Genomic DNA, 23,636 nt, shown 5'->3' on the forward strand with positions numbered 1-23,636 from the left:
TATGGTTACTTAATATCATCACAGCATACAACTCCATGGTATACTCATTTTTTTTCCCAGAAAGAACAACTATGTGTGCATCTGCAGATTATTTGTGTGTGATAACATATAGGCAGTGGCTACGCTGCAATTTACAAGTTCCACTTCCTGTTCTGCTTTAACCATTCTATGGCAAGGTCCTATATTGAATTGACAAAAAGTTTCTCACATCTTCTCTGGGATGCTTTCCTTTCTGATGGAACCCACAGGGATCTATGTAAATAACATGTCCATGAAATTCGGGTACCTGCTCCCATCATCTCCATAGATGCCTGGCCCTTTGGCAATGAGCACTAATGGACACAGAACATTTGATAAAATATTTGGTAGTAGACCAAACTGTAATCCTAATGTCATGCAGAAAGGGGAACACTTTAGGTTTTAAGTTGTGGGTTGCAAACACACTGTACTATGCTTCCAGGCTGATCATTGTTTGTTTGCTTTTGTATAAAGGTTTTAACCATTTAGAAATTGTTTGAAGTATAGTTGACGTACATTACGTTAGTTTCAGGAATAATGTTTATTTAACAACAATATGGAGGATACCTTTGGCAGAACAGAAACTTGGATTTCTAAACAAGAGATGAGAGATTAGAAAGCTGATGCTAAGACACTTCGAGCATTTTATTAATGCTGCTACCATTCCTAATAATGCAGTTCTATCCAAATGCTCTCTTGCCTGTAAGCATTCTGTCACAGACCACACTGCATTGTTTTAGAGCACTGTGATTCCAAAGAGGATGCACCAAGTGCTGAAAGATTAACAAAACAGTTGCTTCCATTAAAGCAAGTGTTGTGTCTTTAATCTTGCATATATTGCATGCGTTTTCATTGAAATGGCACCTCTACTGAGCAGTCTCTTTTCAGGGGTTCATAACCTGAAGTTTAATACATTCTGAATTTTCAGGTGTTCAGAGGCTGAAAATGAATACATTCTGGCCTGAAATAACTTGTAAATCAACATGAACAATAGCAGTGGGCTGTTGGTGATTATGATCCATTTTATACGAGGTGGCATCAGGCCAAGTTGCCCACAGTCCTCTGAACAGTAACACTGGGTAGAACAGAGGCCAGTGGTGATATGCTCCAAATATAACGCGTTTCCTGCTGCTGATAGGGAAGCACTACCTAACAGACGAAATCTTTATGCATTTTTAGGGTGTGAACATTCTTCTGTTCCTCTCCCTTTGCATCACCAGATGAAGGTCTACCAGACTTCTCCACTAAATACTTTACGAGCTATGTCTCGTGCCCTGTCAACCAGATTTTGACCCTTGCTCCAGGCAACTCAGATAACTTTCATGACATTGTATGGTATATTGAAATGACCTGTTGTTAGACAGCTCTGTGGAGGTGGTTTTTGAACTCGTTCAATAAAAGAGCAGCAGTGTGGGAGTAGAGCATTTTTTTGGAAAAGGTACCTCCTTGGTCGGCAGGAGATTTCTCACTGACTAACCTTAATTAACTCTGATGTCACATGAAAAGGAGCTGTGCACGGGTACAGGTCATTGGGAGGGTAGGCTCCTGATGGTAGCCCGGTGACAGGCCCAATGATAAATGAAGGCGCCCTGTTAAACCATGACCCTCTGAGAAGCCAGTGTCAAGGAAAAAGCTCAGAGAGGTACACTGAAGACGTGCCCCTCGTAAACATTGATAGTAGGAATGTCGAGGTTATTAGAGTACTTTTCTCTTGGTAAACATCTTAAACCACATAGAATTTTCTCTTTACAAATAACTTTTATAAAGGAAAAATGAGCAAAGCCTATAACTCACACATGGGTAGGTTGCACACGGTCCAAGTTTTGATTATTTTAGACATCGGCCACATCACTTGCTAATACTGTGGTGTCCTCTGTACCTTGCACTGCAAAAGCTATTTAGGGGTTTTGTCAACTGACAATTGAAATACAAATTGTAAGACAGCTTTAAAACACACTACAGCAGAATTATTCAAATGAACCTATCTATAGGGTAATGCCAACACCAACTGCTGAAATTAAACATTTAAGTAATTTCTTCACTTGTTTTTTTTACATTGAATTCAAGACATAAATGCTATGTAAAGGACTATTTAAAATTTTCTATCTGAATAGCAAAAACTCTAAAGCAAGAAGCCAGTGAATTCTTGTCGCAGGTCCGTGCGGTGAAATAGTGAGTTTAACATCATGTAAAGATGTAAAAGACAAAAGCAAGTCCCTGGGATTAGCAACTTTCTACAACTTAAATGTATGATTGCTGGACAGCAGCTACTTCAACACCAGTGCTTTGTGGACCCTGAAGATCAATAACACAGTTACCCTGATCTGAAATAGCCTGTATTTGACTGTGTGTGCATCTGCAGATTATTTGTATTTGACTGTCCAAAAGTTGCAAATAATCTTATCAACATAGGGATTACTCGGCAGTAAGTCAGTGCTATTGCCAAATACATGTCAATTTCCAAATCCCAGCCAAAAAGAGCTTTCCCTAAAGCCTAAAACAATGGAGAATACAATTCAAACACACCCCCAAACCTCTTTCACTACTCTACCTGCTTCCCCCCACCCCTCAAACAAACTTGATGTTTTCACTGAGAGAAAAGTGTGTGCATCCAAATAGATAGGTGTGTACATGTATTTAGGTTAACAGCCTTTTTTCTTTAGGGTTTTCCTTGACTTAATGCCAATTGTTTTGTGGCGGGGGGGGGGGGGAATAACATTTTGAAAACTAATATCATGCCTAATCGTGGGGTTCAAGCTCTGTGGCTGCCATGCAAATCCCTCTGGCTTTTCTATCTTCGATGTGGTCTCTTGGTAGATAGAATATGAACCCTTCGGTCTTTCTCCATCATGCCACAAACAAGAGCAATATGCACGTACGTTATAATGCTCTCCATCAAAGTGTGCGCTGTCAGCTTGTGGTGTGGTCTTCATTTAAGACAGCCATTCTAACAGTGCATTCGGTTATAATGTACACTTCATATTACCTTGCAAATACTATAATAGAGGCACAACACAGAGGTTGAGACCAAGATGTAGCTTTATATTAAGCACTAGAAGCACTGTAAGAATTAACAGCCCAAACACAAATTGTGGTAGTTTCTAGAAATTTGGTTCACCTGCAATTGCATTCTTAACCTTTCTCTCAGCCTTGCCACCAACCAGAAAGCGTCTATAAAATTTAGTCTGTGAGACTTAAGCTTTTAATAACCTACATCTTGGGGAAAGAATATCTTCTTTTATTATGAATTATATTTAATTAACCTCACACAACCTTGGTAAAGGCTCATGGTCTTAAAATCAAATTTTGGAAACATGATACTTGGGGATTTATACTTAGATAAAGAGGTCATTTATCATGTAGGATTATGTACTATTGAAAACGTGGTATGCAAAATCAAAGACAGATGCATCTCATTTGAAATAAATCTAATATACAAAGCTTTGCATTAAAAAAAATGAGAGATCAATTTTAATATAAAAGGAAACACCAATAGGTTTCTTCAGAGAGCTCTAACAACATAATTTTCAATGTGACTCAGTTTGTTAGAATTCCAATTTAAATAGTTAAAATTCAAAGTATGCTATTAGAAATGACTTAAAATGAACATCAAATTAAATTTAAAAGGTTGTAATTAGGGGAAACAATGAGTTTTTTGCAATATATTTGTAAAAGTTCTAATACATAAAGAGTGATGTTATCAAGCATGAAGGAAAAGTGATTTCTCAAAAATCAGGCTTCTAAAGCTTTAAGCTGGAAAAATAACTAGTGTAAAATCTAATACTGATGAGGTCATGTGTGGCAGCAAAGTTAAAAATAGTTCCATATTCTGTGTCTTCCACTTATCTCTGTGATGACTTTAGTCATGTTTTTTTTTTTTTAAGTTTTATTGAGGTAAAATTCACATACCATAAAACTCACCATTTTATTTTTTTTAAAGATTTTATTTATTTATTTGACAGAGAGAGGGAGAGCACAAGTAGGCAGAGCGGCAGGCAGAGGGAGAGGCAGAGGCAGGCTCCCCGCTGAGGAAGGAACCTGATGCGGGGCTCGATCCCAGCACCAGGGATCATGACCTGAGCTGAAGGCAGACGCTTAACCGACTAAGCCGCCCAGCTGCCCCAAAACTCACCATTTTAAATTGCATAATTTGATGCTTTTTAAACGCATTCAGAGCTGGGCAGCTGTCACCATGATCTAATTTTAAGAACATTTTCACCACCTCAGAAAGAAACCCCATACCCAGTATTAGTCACTCCCCAGCCCCCACCTCCCCCTGCCCCTGGCCACCACTAATGTCCTTTCTGTCTCTGGGAATTGCCTATACTAGACATTTCATACAAATGGAATCATACAATATGTGGCCTTTTGTAACGGGCTGCTTTTACTTAGCATAGTGTTTTTGTTTTGGGTTCTTAAATAAGAGAAATTTATTTTCTCATGGTCTGGAAGTTGCAAGTCCAAATTTAAGGTGTCGGCAGGTTTGTTTTCTTTGGAGGCCTCTCTCGGAGGCTTGTAGACAGCCACCTTCTCCCTGTGTCCTCAAAGGTCTTTCCTTTGTGCACCAGCATATTTTCAAGGGTCTTCTAGTAGTAGCATGTATAAGTACTTCATTCCTCTTTATTGCCAAGTAATATTCCATTGTACAGATATACAGTCATCATTGATAGAGTTGTTTCCACTTTTTGGCTTTTATGAGTAATACTGCTGTAGGTGCACATTTGTGTACCAGTTTTTATGTGGACGTATGTTTTTAGTTCTCTTGGATAGATACCTAGGAGTGGAATTTCTGGGTTATATGTTTAACCTGTGTTTAACCATTTGAGGAACTGCCATACTGTTTTTCTTTCTTTCTTTTTTTTAAGATTTTATTTACTTATTTGAGAGAGAGAATGAGATAGAGCATGAGAGGAGGGAGGGTCAGAGGGAGAAGCAGACTCCCCACTGAGCAGGGAGCCCGATGCGGGGCTCGATCCCAGGACTCCAGGATCATGACCTGAGCCGAAGGCAGTTGCTTAACCAACTGAGCCACCCAGGTGCCCCGTGCAATACTGTTTTTCAAAGTGATTGTACCATTTTACAATCTGACCAGCAATATATGAGGGCTCCAATGTCTCCACATCCTCACCAACACTTGTTATTGTCTGTATTTTTTTTTAAAGATTTTATTTATTTGACAGAGAGAGAGACAGCGAAAGAGGGAACACAAGCAGGGGGAGTGGGAGAGGGAGAAGCAGTCTCCCCACTGAGCAAGGAGCTCAATGCAGGGCTCGATCCCAGGACCCTGAGATCATGACCCGAGCCGAAGGCAGATGCCCATCGACTGAGCCACCCGGGTGCCCCTATTGTCTGTCTTTTAATTTAATAAAACCTAGGAAGTATGAAGTGGTATCTCACTGTGGTTTTGATTTGCGTTTTCCTGCATTTTTTCTAGCATCGTTCATGTGCTTATTGGCCGTTTATAAATCTTCTTTGGAAAAAGGTCTATTCAAATCCCTTGTCCACTTTGTTATTTGTCTTTTTATTAGTCATAATTCTTTTGACATGCTTTCTAACTTGCACATTGCTATCAATTACTGTAATCTCAGGATCATAGAATTTTTAGGCTGGAAGGAATTCTAAAAATCGGAAGCCATCCCCCTCTGTTGGGAGATGAAGAATCTGAGTCTTAAGGGCATGCCCATGGCCACAACAGAACTAGTTAGTAGCTGAACTGGGGAGATTACTGACTCTAAATCAAAAGTGGAAAAACATAGATGTTTCATGATTTATACTTGGCTAAGTCCCCTTTCTTACAGAGCATAACTCTTGGAGTTCCATATAGTAGAGGTGAAGGAAGGGGTGGTATCTGGAAGGAAGAGGAACTGAGGTTTGTCTTGAAGTTGTATTCAACTAATAAGAACACTGTTTTTACTTAGGTCAATAAAAAACAGCAGTTTTCTAATGATGCTTTTAGTTCGACTCTACATAAGAGTCTTCTCTCAGTCTTAAAAATGATAGGCAAGGCCGTCAGTTTCCTAATGTCCCATGAGCAAAGTTTGCTCTGTTGGTATCCAGCAAGGTAGCTTTGAAGAAAGAGCCTCACTCATTTGGGCTTTGGCTTTGATTGCAAAATAAAGCCGTCATTTACTTGAAACTGTACTCCCACTTCCCCCTGAAATCCAAGAAAACACTCCATTTTGCGTAACACAGCGAAGGTGGAATGGAGAGTCATGTTTTAGAACGGTCTGGATATGGGCGTTCCAGCAGAGGTTTGGCGTGTGGGGAGGGAAGGGATTTTTGTCAACGAGTCATAACGTTCTATTCTCTTTCCACCTACCAGATGATACAGAACAGACAGACAGTGAAGAAAATATTCAGGCAAGAATAATACCAGTTTTGGTGTTCACCTGGGTCCTTGTACACATACTGGTCTTTCAGGGGTATTACACCACAATGCTCGATAGCTTATTCTAATAAAGAAGCATGTGATAAAGCCCACTTCCATGGTCTGCATGGTTTTTTGTTTTGTTACTTAATTAATAATTTTCCTGACAGAAGGACATCTCTTTGCCTCTCATGATTTCAGTAGTCCCCCTACCATATGTGTGGTTTTGCTTTCCATTGTTTCACTCACCGGAGGTCAGCTGTGGCCCAGAAGAAGTGATCCTCCTTCTGATGTAAGGTCAGAAGGTCATTAATAGCCTAATGCTCTGTCACACGTCCCATGTCGTCTACCTCACTTCGTCTCATCATGTAGGCATTTTATCATCTCCCATCATCATAAGGAGAAGGGGGAGTGCTGTACAGTAAGATATTTTGAGAGAGACCGCATTCACAACTTTTATTACAGTATGTTGTTATAATTGGTCTATTTATTATGCATTATTGTTGTTAATCTCTCACTGCGCCCACTTATAAATTAAACTGCATCACAGGTGTGTATGTATAGGAAAAAACACAGTATATGTCACGTTAGGTACTGTTGTGGTTCAGGCATACACTGGGGGTCTTGGAACGTGTCCCTGCAGATGAGGGGAGACTGCTGTATACTGTAGTGGATTTTGATGAAAACAGTGGTTCACAGACCACCTAATTCACTAAGGGGACAATAATTTGTTTCAACCAGACTTTTAGGCTACCATGGCAAACAGTGGAAAGTTCTGATCCCCATCTGAGCTTCACAAGGGGAGAATCCCTGTTAAATTCTAACACTCTACCCTTGGAAATAAAGTATGCTGTGGATTTGTTTCTAATTGGGCAACGTGACTCTGAGCTACTTGCTGAGAAGGGCAGACCCGATTTTCACATGGTGTGACAGTGTATATGGATATGTACGTATTTACATTTTACATTTTTACGTATATCGCCAGTGAAATGGAGAAAGTGCTGACCTACAGTAGATACTCAAAAAGTGTTAGTCAGATCTTTATGACTCAGGTAGGTATATGGACAATTAAATTGCTTTAAAGAAATGTTTTAAGGCCTAATGTGATTTCAGAGCATTTGAGGAATAAATATTTCACTTTCCTTTTTCCCTATTAGTTTTCCTGTTAAACTATAGTCTTGGCACCTCCATTAATCTTTATGAGATTCTAGTTTCCTTTTAACTGAAGAATGATGGTATACTCACAGTGTCCAGTTCCTTGGAAATAGTTTCCTTCTACTTCTTCTTTCCTTTGTTTAATCAACTTCTTTAATCTAGCTTCTTCATTCCCAGTGCAAAATTCATTGATGTCAGTGGAGATAATGGTATAGCAAAATATTTTTCTTAGCATTTCCCCCCTAAACTTTCCAATAATTCTTATTATTTTCTGTGTCTTATTTAACTGCTCAGTTGTGTTGGTTTCTTTTGGTGGGAGGATGGAATGGGGAGTGCAGAGAGGAGAGTGTGGATGGCATATTCTTTAAGGGGATCTTCTCTATATAACACTCCCCTCAGCTGTGATTTTGGTGGCTTTTTGAGGTCAAAGCTTCTTTCTGATAAGGGTCAGGAGTATTGGTTTTCTAGGGTGCTGACAAAGATTCATATGATTTGGAAACGAACCAGCAGGCACTGGGGTTTGCCTCATGTCATGAAAAGGGCGGCTTCTTCCCCCTGGCTTCTCCTGGATGAGAAAGCACACCATCTCCGCATAAACCACAGGGATCTCTCTAAGTTGTGCCAGAATTTTCCGCAGGAAACTTTGCTGGATTTTTTCCAGCACATGAACAACTACTCAGTTAAATCTCCAGAATTCCATGCCATAAAGAAGGGCAGAAACTATTCTGGCCTGGAAATTTTTTCAGGATAGGTGTTATCAGTTGCTGGCTGTGGCTTTAGAAAATCTTGGTGTTCCCATGGATCGCTGATGTTGAGCCCCCTGTTGCCTCAGGGAAACTCCTCAAGATGAATAAAATACCAAATGCATCACTGGGTACCTGAATGGGTTGACTTGTTCTCTGGGGTTATTTGATAGACCAGTTGGATCTATAAGAAACAGTGATTTTTAATCTGAATTAGTTCATATCAAGTCATTTTTTTTTCCTAGCGGTAGTTTGATACCAAGGACCTATTGCATATAAAAGTTACGTTTGCATTAATTTATTTCATCAGCAACCTCAGAAATGCAGATTAAGTTAATGGAGTGTCTTTGCAATTATATCTCAGCAAAATATTCTCTGGCAGAAGTGGGGGGAAGCAGTTCTGCTAGATGGCAGTGACTGGGCATCTGTCCCACATCAGGGCAGCACCATCACTTAGATGACCCAGCGCTGAATCCACACACCACGCCTGCAAGGTAGATTGTGAGTTTTCCGCTTTTACGCCTGAGGATACTAAGGAGCAACAATGAAGGAAGGCTAAGGTCATGCAGCTAGTAAATGGGGAAATTAAGCTTCAAATGCGGATTTTTTTTTTTTAAGATTTTATTTATTTGCGAGAGAGAGAATGAGAGATAGAGAGCACGAGAGGGAGGAGGGTCAGAGGGAGAAGCAGACTCCCCGCCGAGCAGGGAGCCCGATGCGGGCCTCCGGGATCATGACCTGAGCCGAAGGCAGTCGCTTAACCAGCTGAGCCGCCCAGGCGCCCTTCAAATGCAGATTTTTTTAAACTGAGTCTCGTTTCCTTTGCGCTACTGGGACCCACAAGTAACGCTAGAGAGCACTGCTAGACTTAACCGTGGAATTTGACCTGTGTATCTCATCTCACAGGATCTGTGATCTAACATGAAAGCCTAGAGGATTCAGCTCAGTCTTCTGTCTTGAATTCCACTGCATGAACCTATTTTTCAAGTAAAAAAAAAAGTATTCCCAAAGCTTGACTCCCGGATTGCCTTAACTTTTCTTCTAAGAATATCCATCCCCTCCTTGCTTGTCCCTGCTAATCCTGGACCCCTGATCGCCTGCTTTCGCCGGGCGTCTGCAGCTGCCTCTGCAGGAGGTGGTGGAGGGAAGAGGCGGGAGAGGTCCTCCTTGATATTTATTGTGATGAGTCCATGCCCAGTGCCGCTTCAGGAGAGGATAACCCTCTAGAGCACCTGGGGCTCCCAGGACCATGGGACTGGAAATGTCAGAAATGGAGTGAGAGATCCAAGGTCATCTAGCCCAGTCTCTCATTTTACAGATAAGAAAACTGAGCTCTGGAGAGACAGGTGGCTTGGCTAGTGTCACAGAGTCCCTAGGGTGGATATTATTATCGTGTTGAATAGAGATGTGTAGATTTCCAGGCACTTTCGCTTGGCTTATCTCACTATCTCACAGCATTCCCCGGGAAGTATGCTTGTCAAATGTCACGTAGGGGTGAATAGTTCCCTTTTTTTCCTTCCATTATAGAGGGAACTTGGAGATTACGTAAGACAAACCAAAAGACGTCTAAAACTGATTCTGGTCTATAATTGGTTTTCCTAAAGAGGAAACTGGTTCAGAAAGAGAAATGACTCACCCAAAATATCATGGCCTTCCTAATCACTGAGCTATGTCTAGAACCCAGGAAGTTTCTATACTTTGTATTTGGAAAAGAAGATCAGCTAGGCCTGTAGGACCAGATGATCCACCATGATAGAAGTTCAGTTTTGAATGACACTGACCTTTAATCCTGAGAGTTTTTAATGTTACTTTATAGTCTTAACATGGCTGCATTTAGAAACATGTTTGAATCTATTAATGTTCTAAATCAATGGGTTTTTGGATATTATTTAAGTCATTTGGTAAAATAGGACATATAATATTTGTGAATGTGGCTTGGATTAGAAAAAATTTGTGAATTAAGAGAATTTAATACTACACATGCCTTTTTGCAGATGCAAGTAAGTTAAAGATTAAAAGTTACCTTCATGGAAAGATACGACTTTTTAAAAAAAATGAGAAGGCAATTTGCAAATAATTCTTTTCTAAAATTTGTTTTCCAGGATCTAGTTCAGGTTCAAAATTAAAAGGTCCTGAACTGAGTTTAAAAGGCACCCAGCACGTCATGCAAGCAGGCCAGACACTGTATCTCAAATGTAGGTAAGTGGCTGTGTTGGTTTGGGGATAACCTGATTGACTTTTCTAAGGCAAAATCATTCCCTGGCAGAATAGAAGGGTCACCTCTCAGAGAACAAAGGTGGGGACCTATGTGGTCTCTTAAAAGCTGCCAAGTGCAAGCCACATGTATCCAGCTTCACAAGGAGAGACTCACTCACTCACTGGAAGGGAAACAGGGAAGAGGTGCCCTGAACGAACATCTTTGCATTTTTCTTCCAAGTTGTTTAAAAGCTTTCTAAATGTGTTGCTTCTCTGTAAAGAGGAGGACTGCATTTCAAGGCCCTCAGAATAGCGCTTCCTAATGAAATGGATGCTTAGGACCTGGCCCTAGCCCTAACTGTGTTTTGTTTTCTTATCTGTGATTGCAGAGGGGAAGCAGCCCATTCATGGTCTTTGCCTGAAACAGTGAGAAAGGAAAGCAAAAGGCTGAGCATAACTAAATCTGCCTGTGGAAGGAATGGCAAACAGTTCTGCAGTACTTTGACCTTGAACACGGCTCAGGCAAACCACACTGGCTTCTATAGCTGTAAATATCTATCTATACCTGCTTCAAAGAAGAAGAAAACAGAATCTACAATCTATATATTTATTAATGGTAGGATTTCCATTTTCTACATTCTGTTTATTATTGCTTTGCAGTGGGTTATAAATCCACCCTGATCCCTTAGAAAGTGGGCATTCCTAGCGATGAAGGAAGTGGGCCAGGAAAGAGCTTCTGCCCTGGAAACTGGTGGAATGCCTTTTTAATGCATTTCTTGAGGGTCAATTTCACCATGATTTTCAAGGATGCATAGTTAATTGTGTGTTCCCTGCAGGGACAGTTTCTTGCCTATTTTGTTCACAATTGTATCCATAGCACCTAGAATAGTGGCTGGCATGTAGCATAGCTGGATGAATAAATGGATGACAAGATTTTAGTTCTATTTCTTAATCATCTAGAAAAGCAAAACAGAATACAAGATTTTTTTTGTCCTTTAGCACAACACATTCACTTATATGTCAGAATTGTAAAATACTGTTCTTTCTACTAAATTTATAAATGTAATGTTGCTAATGTCCCTTGAATGTTACAGAGTTGGTTCCAATAATGTTGTATTATTTCATGTTCATTAAGCAAGTATAATGACATAAGAACTGGTACGTATCATTACATCGTAGAAAGGGTAAAAATGAATCATTTTTCAATTACAATTTTTACGGTACCGTTTTTCACTCCATGGAGAATGAACATGTGAAGTGATACTCGGAGGGAAGAAATGCAAAATCCTTAAAGAAATATCAGTTGACAGTAGAAATGGATGCCCGAGAAAGAATAAGGAAAATGGCCTGTCACTTTGTTCTTCCTTGTTTATCAGTTCCAGCCAATTTCCAAAACTTATTGAATGGGATTTTAAAAAACAACAAAAAAACCCCGACTTATTGAATGGGATTTTAAAAAACAACAAAAAAACCCCAAGGCTCTAGAGAACGCAAAGCAAAATTAGCAGGCACCTCAGGCACAGATCAAGTTAAAAAACAAAACAGAACAAGCAACCACCGGTGTCAGTAACCTAAATATACAATATGGTGGATCTACTTCCTGGTGAGTCTTTGCATGGGAGGCAAAACAACAGAATTACGTTTTGGCAGGATCCTTTTTTTAATTTTTGAAGTAGGGCAATGAGACAGTGTTTCACCCAAACATATCATATAATAATCCAGACTCAGAGCTCCTGTTTTAGGAGACCGTAAAGCAGCTGTACGATATTGCCAGAAACATCTTTTTAGCTTTTATCAGCCTGATGTAGACTGAGCCACTTTTCTGCATTCTGTTCTTCCAAACTCCTGTTTCTACATTTTGCACTTTTCCAGGGGGGTAGATAACAACTTACTAGCAGTTTGCCATCATAGGAATGTAGCCAATATACTTCAAAGTCAGAGGGGGAGGTAGGCCTGGGATCTTGGCTTGGGGAAGCCAGCCTGCGTCCACAGGAGGGAAGAGAGGGGAACAGGCAGGAAATGGGGCATGTTGGAAAAGGTGCAGAGCAGAGACAGAGACTTCCAGAGGGGTACTTTTCCAGCTCAGGGAGAAAGCAGACACAAAGTTTGATAGTGGGGAAAAAAGTCACATAGCCATCTGTTCTCTTTTTCTAGTTCCACATAGTATCTTATGTTCCTTCTGGCACTGGCAGAGGAAAGAAAATGCTTTTATTCCCATCTCTCCAGGGGAAAAGGGGAAACATTCATACTAAAATTCTCATAAAACTTTCTCCTGTGGGTTTATCAGAGTCTGACTTGCAAATCAAATACTTAAATGAGTAAAAAAAAAAAAAGACCATCTCTTATTTTTTTTCCTAAAAAATATCATTCAGCTGTTTTCACCTTTACCTCCTACATGCCTATTAAACTGGACTCTGAAGAGTAATGCCAGTTTTGTGTCCTTTGCTGATAGTGATGTCGATCTCAAAACAAACTTTCCTGAAGTCCAAGGTAGCTGTAATAGAATTTATTAAGCGACCATAATTTTTTCAAATAGCGTAACATTTTATGCACTGCATATTTTCATTATTGTATCAATTCCTTTGAAAAAAGTTGGTCTTTTTTTTTTTTAAGATTTTATTTATTCATGAGAGACAGACAGAGAGAGAGAGAGAGACAGAGACAGAGACAGAGACAGAGGGAGAAGCAGGCTCCCCACTGAGCAGTGAGCCCTTCGCACGGCTCGATCCCAGGAACCTGGGATCATGACCTGAGCCGAAGGCAGAGGCTTAACCGAGTGAGCCACCCAGGCTCCAAAAAAAATTGGTCTTATGCTTCCATTTTAATTGAATACCTACTACATTGCAGGTTTAATTTCATTCGGGGACACAAAACTTGTCCCCCAATGGCTCAGAATTATCTCAGGATTAACAAAACTCCAAGCAGTTCCTGATACACAGCTGGTACACACTAGGTACTAACTGGTTATCACTTATTTATTACTGTTGAATATTTACTTTAGAGCTCATTGTTCTGTTTGGAGACTTTCTGCCCTGAGAAGCATCTGTGGATGTATTGGCATTTCACTTTGATTTCCCATGAAGTTGAGAAACAGTGTTAGATAAATCTTCTGAAAAAGACATAGATTTGTAGTCTGATAGGGTTCCAAGAAAAAGAATCAGGGCTCTGTAGCTTTGTCTGTGTAGAGCTAGCATGTGAATTATAACCAAACTATCATCTAGACATCGTTGATTGCCTGCTGGGTAATGGGCACATTTCCCACCTGAGCACTGATTCGGACGTAACATCTGATATGTGGTGTACAGAGACATCAACGTCACCACTTTGGCATTGCAACTTTGTATAAATCCACCAAGCCTCTGACATAATACATTACATCAATTTAATTGTTCAAGTAATTATATTTAACCACTTTAATTACTGAATTGTCTGGTAAATTACCATTTCCTTTAATGTAATAACTTCTTACATTTGTAAGAAGTTTCGTTTAAACAAATGGTTTTGTTTACATTATGCCATTTAATTCCCACAACAACCCCGGGAAGCATTCCTCTCTTCATTTTACAAGTGAAGAACCTAAGATCCCCTTCACGTTGAGACTACGTGGGGAGAGACCGGAAAAGTATTAGCAGCAGAGTAAGGTAGTCAGATTTTTCCTTTCAGATTCTCAGTGGTGGGAGGAGATCCAGAGAGGGCAAGACAGAGGCTGGAAGACCAGTGATGGGGCCGCTGTGTGCATTGATGCAGGAGAACTGGTGGTCCAAGGTCACTCTGAGAGCTGTGGAGAAGGAGAGAAGTTTGGGGGTTGGAGGGATTTAGTTGGCCTTGGTGAGTGGTTGGGTTCTGGTGGGTGAGGGAGAAGAGTCAGAGCCCCTCAGAATTCTGGAGGGGCACCTGGGCGGCTTGTATCCATAGCCAAGTAGAGCTTTGTCTCCCTAAATTACATCCTCCTCTCTTGGTATACCCTTGGCTTGGTCTTGATAAATGGCTGTTGAATGGCAGTAGCTGAAAAAATACTATATATATTTTAGAAAATTGCTTATGCATAATGAATGGAATCCCCCCATAATTACAGCTACAGAATTCTGGGTCATAAAGAAAAACAAATTGTAAAGCACTCCTTAATGTTTTGCTAATTGCAAAACAAAGATTTCTAGATGAATAGTAATGTAAGGGCTACTTAGGTGGTGTTCATCCCCTTTGCAGAGAGGGAATGCCTTTGCATGGCTTTTCTGACCTTCTGGTATACATGAGAAATTGGCTCCAGCTCAGCCTTTCCTAAAAGTTGGAGGATTTCTTTGAAATTATTATTGTAATATATGAGTTGTGGTCATAAAGTAAGAAAGCTGAGCAGAAGAGTTTTTAATGGCATCTCCAAAGTATGTAATATTTTGTCAGCATCTCCGGTTTAGTTAGGAAGACCTTGAACTTAGCATGCTGAGCTCCCCACACTGTGAAGTCAGCCTGAATTCCTCCTCTCTCCACAACCAAGCCTTTCAGGGCTCTTTAAAGTATGTCTTCTCTTAAAAAAATTATAATTGAAAAGGGAAAAAATGGATGTGTGTGTGTGTGTTGTCATTGGGTGAGTATCTTCTACCTCTTCCCTGTAAGAGAAACTCATCTCTTTTATTCTGCTTTTCTTTACCTGATTGTTTTTCTCTCTGAGTCTATGAAAGCAAATGAGTTGGAGCACTTTCCTGACAGATTTTTCCTCCATTGGTTCTCTCATTTGTGTCAAACTGATGAGATGTGCATAGCAGCTTAATTTTAGGTAAAAAAAAAAAAAAAAATTATCAGACCCATTAGGTACATCACTAAAAAGTAGTAGAGGTTCTATTGACTCAGATATTCTGGGAGAGACGGAGGGCCTGGCTCAGACGACAGAGCATGTGACTCTTGATCTTGGGGTCATGAATTCAAACCACACCTTGGGCATAGAGATTACTTTAAAAAAAAAAGTGTTTTCCAGGTATTCTGGGAGAGAATAATCATCATGCCTTCACATAAATGAGAGAAAGCTCTCCCTGGCTATGGGATCTCCAGCAAGTAAAACTACTAATGGCACAGACCTTCTGAGAAGGTCCAGTGTACTGATTTGTACAGATTTTGCTAAAGAGCTTTTACATAGTTATCTCTGAGATAAACTATGTTGGTATTATTTCTTCCATTTTATATACAAGAGAACAGCTTCAGTGACCTTCAGAATCCAGAATTAAGAAACTGACAAGCCAGGATGGGGAATCCAGGTCAGATCCCTAGCTATTTCCACTCCACTGAAGTTCCAGCTATTGACTTCAAACTATTAAACTAATTGTTGTTTTAATCTTTGAGAATATAGATTTGATAGTTATTAAAACTTTTAAATTCCAAATTCAGTATCTTTTTTTTTTTTTTTTTTGAGGAATGATCGGTTAAGATGCTGGCAGAGTGTTTTTCTGGGCAGTGGACCTTAGAGCCACAAATCCTGATCCCAGAGAGCTTTGTGTTGTTGCTTGTGGGGAACAGAGCCTATCTGGGGACATCTGCATGCACGCTGTTCCACTGCTGCGTTCTAGCTCATGCGATATGGGAGAGAGACATAGCTCTCTTTGAAAGTTGACCAGGGCTTTAAAAAATGTCCATTCCAACATGGTAATGGTCTGTGGAATCAAATTAATGGGTTGTAATCAGAATTAAAAAAAAAAAAAAGCAGGGGCGCCTGGGTGTCTCAGTTGTTAAGTGTCTGCCTTCGGCTCAGGTCATGATCCTGGGGTCCTGGGATCGAGCCCCGCATCGGGCTCCCTGCTCAGCGGGAAGCCTGCTTCTCCCTCTCCCACTCTCCCTGCTTGTGTTCCCTCTCTTGCTATGTCTCTCTCTCTGTCAAATAAATAAATAAACAAATCTTAGGGGAAAAAAAGGAGACTAGAATGGAAAATATCCAAGTATATTGCAAGGGTAGGTATTGTGTGGGGAAACTTTTTTTTTAAGATTTTTTTGTTTGTCAGAGAGAGAGAGAGGGGGAAAGCGCACAAGCAGGGAGAGCGGCAGACAGAGGAAGAAGTGTGCTCCCTGCTGAGCAAGAAGCCTGATACGGAACTCGATCCCAGGACCCTGGAATCATGACCTGAGCCGAAGGCACACGCTTACCCGCCTCAGCCACCCAGGTGTCCCTGGGGAAACATTTTTAAATAAAACGTGTTTCCATCTTAAACATAGCACATACACATACCCACATATATGTAAAACACACGAATGTGTATGTGTGTAAAATGAAAACAAAAGTTTAAAGAATCTGATGTAAAATGTATGTCTTATTGTGGAAGTCAGAATAAATAAGTTAAAAGTTTCAAACTTATCAAAGTTTAAACAAGTGAACTTACAAAAGTGTTAACCTGGTTGAGACAAGATAGGTCCTGTCTGTACTTTTTATTTAGGAAAACAGCACCAGTTATAGAAGCACTATGGTGGGTTGTTTTTTTTTTTTAAGATCTTTATTTATTTATTTGTCAGCAAGCACAAGCAGGGGGAGCGGCAGGCGGAGGGAGAAGCAGGCTCCCCGCTGAGCAGGGAGCCTGATGTGGGACTCGATTCCAGGACCCTGGGATCATGACCTGAGCCTAAGGCAGACACTTAACCCACTGAGCCACCCAGGCACCCCTAGTTTATATAAATAGATTTGTGAGCATTTTTAAATGCACAGGCTTAACATTTATAGAGAATAACTGCTGTTCACAAGTGGGTCTTTCTAAGGAGTGACGAGGACTCCTCCAACAGTACTTACTGAAGGCGCCGTGCCAGTGTTCCGTGAAGCAGGCACATTCTGTCCCAGCACTGCCCCCCATCAGGTTCCTTCCCCGGTCTCATGCAGCGGTGGGGCCCACGCGAGATGCTCAGTCGACATAGCTTAGCTGGGTGATGTCTGAGCAGCTGGTGTTTGTTGCCTCATTTGTCATTCTGGTATGGCAAGTTCAACCAGCAGAGCCATTATAACAATCAGGGACATCAATGAAAACAGCAGCGATCTGCAGGTTTACTTAAGCCTCGTGGCTTCCATCTCTTACGCTGTAGTGATGACAGCATTTGTAAGGTGGCATGAACAAAGGATGCCAGCCCTCCAGCCTAACCTGAAGGGGGAGGTCTTCATGCTTTGGATTGCATCAGCTGGTTGCCTGGTCAGATGCACCGCATGGTGCAGGTCAGAGCCGTGATGGGCGGGGAGGGCAATGCAAGGCTGAACGGACTTTAAGAGCTTCCAAAAACATTTCAGTGCAATACCCCTCGTAGTTTCGTGAAACTTTTGAGGAGGAAATATTGTTTCTATTTATCAAAACTCTCCTCCAAGGGAAAAGATGCTTAAACGGTTTACATTTTGTAGGAAGAAAGAAAATTAGAAACCAATTTAAAAAGACAAAAACAAAACCTGTTTGTAGCCACACTAGTTGGCTGAATTCTTTAGGTCCGGATTTCTTGGCAAATCTGTGACATTATCTGTTATTGCTAGATTAATGTCTGGAGTCATCTTCAGTTCCCCACGCCTCCTTACTCATTTCATCTCTATCCCTCACCTGTGGCTCCTACCCCTTATTTTCTGAAACTTGAGTTTATTCTAACATGGCATCTTTCAGTAAGAATGGCTTTCCAAAGTTTTGGTCTTGGGGGTGGTCTGAGATTCCTGTCCTAGAAGTGTCTCGAGCACACAGTTGTTGCAAAGAAAACTTACAAGTCACCTCGAAGCACCAGGAAGCAACAAATGCAGCCAGGTCAGCTGATGGATCATGTTTCTTATTCCTCTTGCGTCGTTGCCTGTTGTATTTGCTCAGCAGACAGATGAACACATTGAGGTGAACAGAGCTTGGACTCTCAGCCTTTGGAAACCCAGGTGGGCTTCCTAAAACAGCAGTGGTCTGAGGCTGATTTGCATTTCCAGAATTCTACTACAAATGATTTTCTATAAGGAATTCCTAGGAACACTGTGACCTGTCTCTGCATACAGCTTCATCAGAAATTTTAGTGCAAGGTCAGGTTTTGCTGGGTTGGTGTTTTTTTTTTTTTTTTCTTCCTCATTTTGATGAAGTTGTATAAAAGGGGAAAGAAATATTTCTAGGATTTAAAATATACACTTGACACTGTTGATTGGAATGGCAGATTTTTCCTTGGGAAATGGACCCCTCTGCCTCCCAGCTCTGTACTCCCTCTAGGGCACAAGCATGAAGGAGATTATCCATTCTATCCGTCACTGGGGACAGCTGATTAGGACCACATGGCGAGAGTTTAGAGAAGAGTAACTTAACTCTTACCCATTCTCCTTTCCAACTCTGTGAAAATTTGATAGAAGAACTTCTTGGTATCTTCAAGCCCTGCCATTTCATATTTCCTTTCTAGAAACATTTTGTCTTTAGACCAAGGGTCTTTGGCCATAGAAAACACTTACGTGTGATTGGGATGGGGAAGCCCCTCCTGTGTAGATTTGTTGACAATCGGGAGCATTGCATCTTCTTTCCCTGGTCCCTGCCCCAGACCTTGTGTTCACCTAACATATTCCTGGGAATTCAACCTTAGCCCTTGATGGTACCTGCCAAATGTTCCGGCCCTTCCCTCAGAAAAAGAGTGTTTTCTAACACTCCCTAGGCTCCCTACCAGAAAATTTTGGCCAGCTAGCTAAGTTTTGCTATACAATTGTATATCACAAGACATTGAGTACATAAATACTAAAAAAATAATCAGAATGAACATAGTCTTGAATGAGCCATTTGGACACAATCTAAGACTTTGAGAAGTTAATGATTGAGGTACAATCAATGAAATCTCAAGATGGCAGTGAAGTCCAAAGGCAATAAAATTGACCATACCTTCTCATTTTCCTTCTACAATCAAGAAGGGTGAAGAACAATACATCAAAACTTTATGGCTTTAAGGATTTTTAAAAATCTCCTCTGAGTGATCTTTTAAGAAGAACGAGCAAGGGACTTTTTCAGGAGAAATCCCCTTAAGCTGAAAAGGCTTTAAGTTTCTGACATTCTGTAACTTTCTTTAGCAATGATAATGAAACGCCTGCCCTATCTGGAGACCCAGAGGAGATCCGTTTTGATCTTTATGGTTCTTGCAGTTCTGATATGCTTACGTTTTCCTTTACTATTTAAAATATTCATTGTTTTGTCATCTGATGCATTTTGCTGGGTTACCTTGGCATTGTCTTGGCCCACAGATTGCGCTTCTCAAAATGGGTGACTTACTAAAACCATAAACACCCTGCCTTCCCTCATCAAATGTCAACCAGTGGGCTGTTGTGAGTTGAAACCACATGCTCTGGTTCAGATTAGGTTTAAATCCCTGTTCTGATACATGCTAGGTCTTTGATTTTGTACAAATTCCTTAGTAAGAATAATGGTTAACACTGAGGTCTCACTCTGCTGGACACCACAGGAAGCACTTTGCATAAGAGAACAGTTTTCATTTCCCCACAGGGCTCTGAATAGTGCTGCCATTTCATCTCCATTTCACGGAAAGGTTAGGTAACTTGTTCACATAAGGAGTCCTATAACCGAGTACACGGTAGAGAGGGCAACAAAGTTCTTGCCCTTTGCCACCTCTAACATTCAGGAGTTCATAGCTGCGTGAGCGTTTCCTCTGACGGCTACTGCTGTTGTTAATGTGATCAACTTCTGAGCCTTGGCTTCCTCACCTATAAAATGAGAAGAGGACTACTTCTCGGGCTTGTCAGGAGATTGAATGAGATGATCAACATAACGCTGTGCCTGTGCTTAGAAGGATCAATCAGTAATAATTACTTTTGTGAAGGGCACCATGCTGGGCAGACTAGAAATTATAGAGATGACAACCTTAACTCTCAAGGGGCCTGCAGTTATTCGAGCAAATGAAATCTGTTACAATGAGCCAATTGCAAAGCACTATGGGAAAGAGCAGTAAGAGGAACATAGACCAGGGACGCTCTGCCTGGGACACTCTCCCCCTCCCCACACCTCCCTCCAGCTCTTCTTCGTCAGCTTACTCTTACTTTTCAGGTCTCAAGTTAAACATCACCCCTTCTGGGTACCTCCCCAGGCTCCCCCAAACTAGGTTTGGTGCTTCTTCTGCTGCCCTCCCCCTTTCACATAGAACTCACCTCTCCCAGGCTCTGGGAGGACCAGGACTGACTGTTCTAGCTCCAGCACTCGGCACAGGGTCCCATACATAGGAGGTGCTCAAGAGTGTTTGCTAGATGAATGGAAGGAAGGAAGGAAGGAAGGAAAAAGAAAGAAAGGAAAGATGGGATTTTTCAGTTACATTAGCCTCACCTCATCTCCTGGACTTTGCTGAGGAAATTGAGGGCATGCTGAGCAAATGAGCAAAATCCGGGGGCAAAACTCATCTATCCTGTGGCAGAATCACGATCCCAAAAATTTCCAACTGACTTAAACAATGAACTGGGATTAACAAAATGAGATTTGACAGGAATAAGTGTAAAGGACTACATTTGGCTTTCAAAACCCACTAACTGCCCTGGGACTGTCCAGGGGAGGCTGTGACTGAGTGAGACTGACAGAGACTCCACCTTGGCCAAGGCAAAGAATCCAATCTTGGACCGCATTAATAAATATGTCGCATTCAGAATAAAGGTGGTGCGTGTCTTACCATTTCGTTTACACTTCAAGATGGACAATGAAAACAGGAATTCCAAGCAAATTGCTCAGCCCCTCTAAGCTTTATTTTCACCATCTGTAAAATTGGCACCTGCCTCATAGGGTTGTGAGCATCAAATAATTCGATGGCTTTATTATCCCCATTGGCAAGGAACAACCAAAGAAAGGAATTGAAATGTTTAAAGAAGTAAAGAATTGGGTGGGAAAAAAGGAGACACTGTAGAATAGTCTCTTTCAAAGTTTTCTTATATGAAGAAGAGACTAAGCTTCCTTGTCTTTCTGAACCTAGATGGCAGAAGTGCCATCTAAGAATGAAAGAAGTCAAGACAGCCATTTCAGTTTGACAGAATGAAACTTTCTAATGTCTTAAAGCTATCCAAAATGAACTGTCTTGGGACCTGGTGAATTCTCCATGTGTCTAGGTATTCCAACACAGGACAGGTGCTCATTTGGTGGGTCTGGATGAGATGACGCCTCAGGGCTGTCCCCCTGTTGGGATTCATTGAGGACTTGGTATGTGTCACTATCATTTATTGATACCTGGCTCAGATTCATTGCACATATCATCTCATTCCAAGCTAACAATGCAATGGAATACATTCCATTGTAAGTCTCCTTTTACAGAAAAATTGGCGAAATTCGATACTGTGCTCAGGGTTGCATACTCTGTAAGTTACCAAGTCAAGCTTTGGACCCAGATCTGGGTGACTCCAAAGCCCCCGCTCTTTCCAGCGTGGCTTTCCCGGGGCTTCTGCCCCAGCCGCCTGGGAGCTTTGTGTGCCGTATGAAACAGAGTGGGGGAAGGTGGAGCATGGTGCAGGATTGCAAACTGCAAGTGTGTGGGCCAGATTCAGCGGACATACGTTTTGATTGGCAGGCAGAGTGCTTTTGGCTGCCAGTATTTAATAATTGGAGGAGTTCGCCTAAAAACCTGATTCCCTACTTATCTTTAAAAACTGGAAATTAGCCATATTGGCCCCTATTCCACTTGGCAACAACTGGCTGCCACAAGCAAGGATTGCCTCTTGCAGACCTGGCCCCCACACTCTCAACGGTCAGCTTTCTCACCGTCTCTCATCCTGTAACTCCCCTCATTTGCCTTCCTTGCCCGGCCCCCAGAGGGATGTCCGCGTGCCATGCCCAGTGTGAACATTCCAAGTGAATGAATGACAAATCGTAAGTTTGGGAATAGGAAAAGCGCTTGCCACCCTTTCTGGATGAGGACAGTGAGCCCCAGGGGGGCCCATGGTGGCACAAGTTGTCAGTGCAGGACCCGAATGGAACCCTGGCTCCAGATTCCTCATGACTCTGGAAGGAACGTTTGCCTGATAGCAGCTCCCTGGGAGAACCCGAGTCCCAGCTGGGGAGGAGGGTGACCAAACGCCCCTTGTACTCGCCGACTGTACCCTTGGAAGGAATTCCATCTCTAGTCTCCATAAAACAGGACTCTCTCTGGTTTGGCTGTTCTCGGTCGGGGGCGGGCTATCACAGACACCACCAAGGGATCATCGGCACTGATAGCAGAGAGAGCTAAGCTTGATTGCAGTCGTGAGAATTACTTACGGGTCTGTGTTTCGGATTTCTAAGTTCTGTCGGAAGGCCCATGCTACCCCCGTGTCTGTGCCACCATTTCTCCCGTTGGGGTGGATATTTGAAGGTGGTGTTGCTCCCGAGTCATTCAGGAGGGTCAGGGCCAGATGTCGGTGTGGTGGAGAGAGTAATGGCCTAGAATCAGGAGACCTGAATTCAGTTTTGGCTCAACCATTCATATTATTCCTGTGCTCCTTCTCTCTGGGCCTCAGTTTCCTCTTCTGTAAGATGAGAGACAGTGTTAGGATATCATAAAAGCTCTTAACAGTTTTACAGTTTCATGATTCAGAGGCAGAACTGGAAATAATAGGACTTGGGACATGGCCAAAATCTTGGCAGTAGAAGAAAGTTAGTACAATAGTCCTTCAGAGCTCCTTGCTTCTTCCTCTCCTTTCTCCTTCATTTCTGCTGCTTCATTTCCTTCTTTCCTGCTGTCTGTCCTTCCTCCCTTCCGTCTTTCCTTCCTTCCCTCCATCTTGCCTTCCTTTTGTCTTTCCATCCATCCATCCAGCCCTCCTTCCTTCTATTTTTCCTTCCTTCCATCTTCCCATCTATCTTTCCTCCTTTCCATCCATTCGTCCATCCATCCATCCATCCATCCTTCCTCCTTCCTTTCCACTCTTCCTCTCTTCCTCCTTACCTTCCTTCCTGTCTTTCTCTTTTTCTTTTCTTTTTGAGATGCTTCAGGTGATCAAGATGAAGAGCTAACCGAGGTCATTCAGCTAAGCAGCTCTGTGTGAACACCCAGTCAGCGAGGTTCCAGGGCACGCGGAATGCCTGAGACCTTCTCTGCTTTCCTGGATCTTATAGTCTAGTCAAGCTTACCATCTACTCAGCACTCCACTCTTATTTAGATATTCAACTAACTTATTTAGACCTTAGCTGTAATTTTTTAAAAAATGACGTTCCTCTTCTAAGGCAACATTTCAGACTTTTTCCTCTGTCAAT

The 23,636-nt window shown here is 41.6% G+C and overlaps 1 protein-coding gene across 4 annotated transcripts in view; it reads left to right on the top strand.

The window, feature by feature from the left end:
- FLT1 (fms related receptor tyrosine kinase 1) overlaps positions 1 to 23,636 on the top strand; it is a 171,041-nt gene that overhangs the window by 15,832 nt on the left and 131,573 nt on the right. For all 4 annotated transcript variants that reach the window (XM_027590840.2, XM_027590841.2, XM_027590842.2 and 1 more), the window contains exons 2-3: positions 10,386 to 10,482; positions 10,869 to 11,095. In XM_027590840.2, coding sequence (XP_027446641.1) covers positions 10,386 to 10,482; positions 10,869 to 11,095 — 324 coding nt within the window. The remainder of the gene's footprint in view (positions 1 to 10,385; positions 10,483 to 10,868; positions 11,096 to 23,636) is intronic.

The sequence above is a fragment of the Zalophus californianus genome, chromosome 3, assembly GCF_009762305.2.
Source record: "Zalophus californianus isolate mZalCal1 chromosome 3, mZalCal1.pri.v2, whole genome shotgun sequence".
NCBI classification, from domain to species: domain Eukaryota; kingdom Metazoa; phylum Chordata; class Mammalia; order Carnivora; family Otariidae; genus Zalophus; species Zalophus californianus.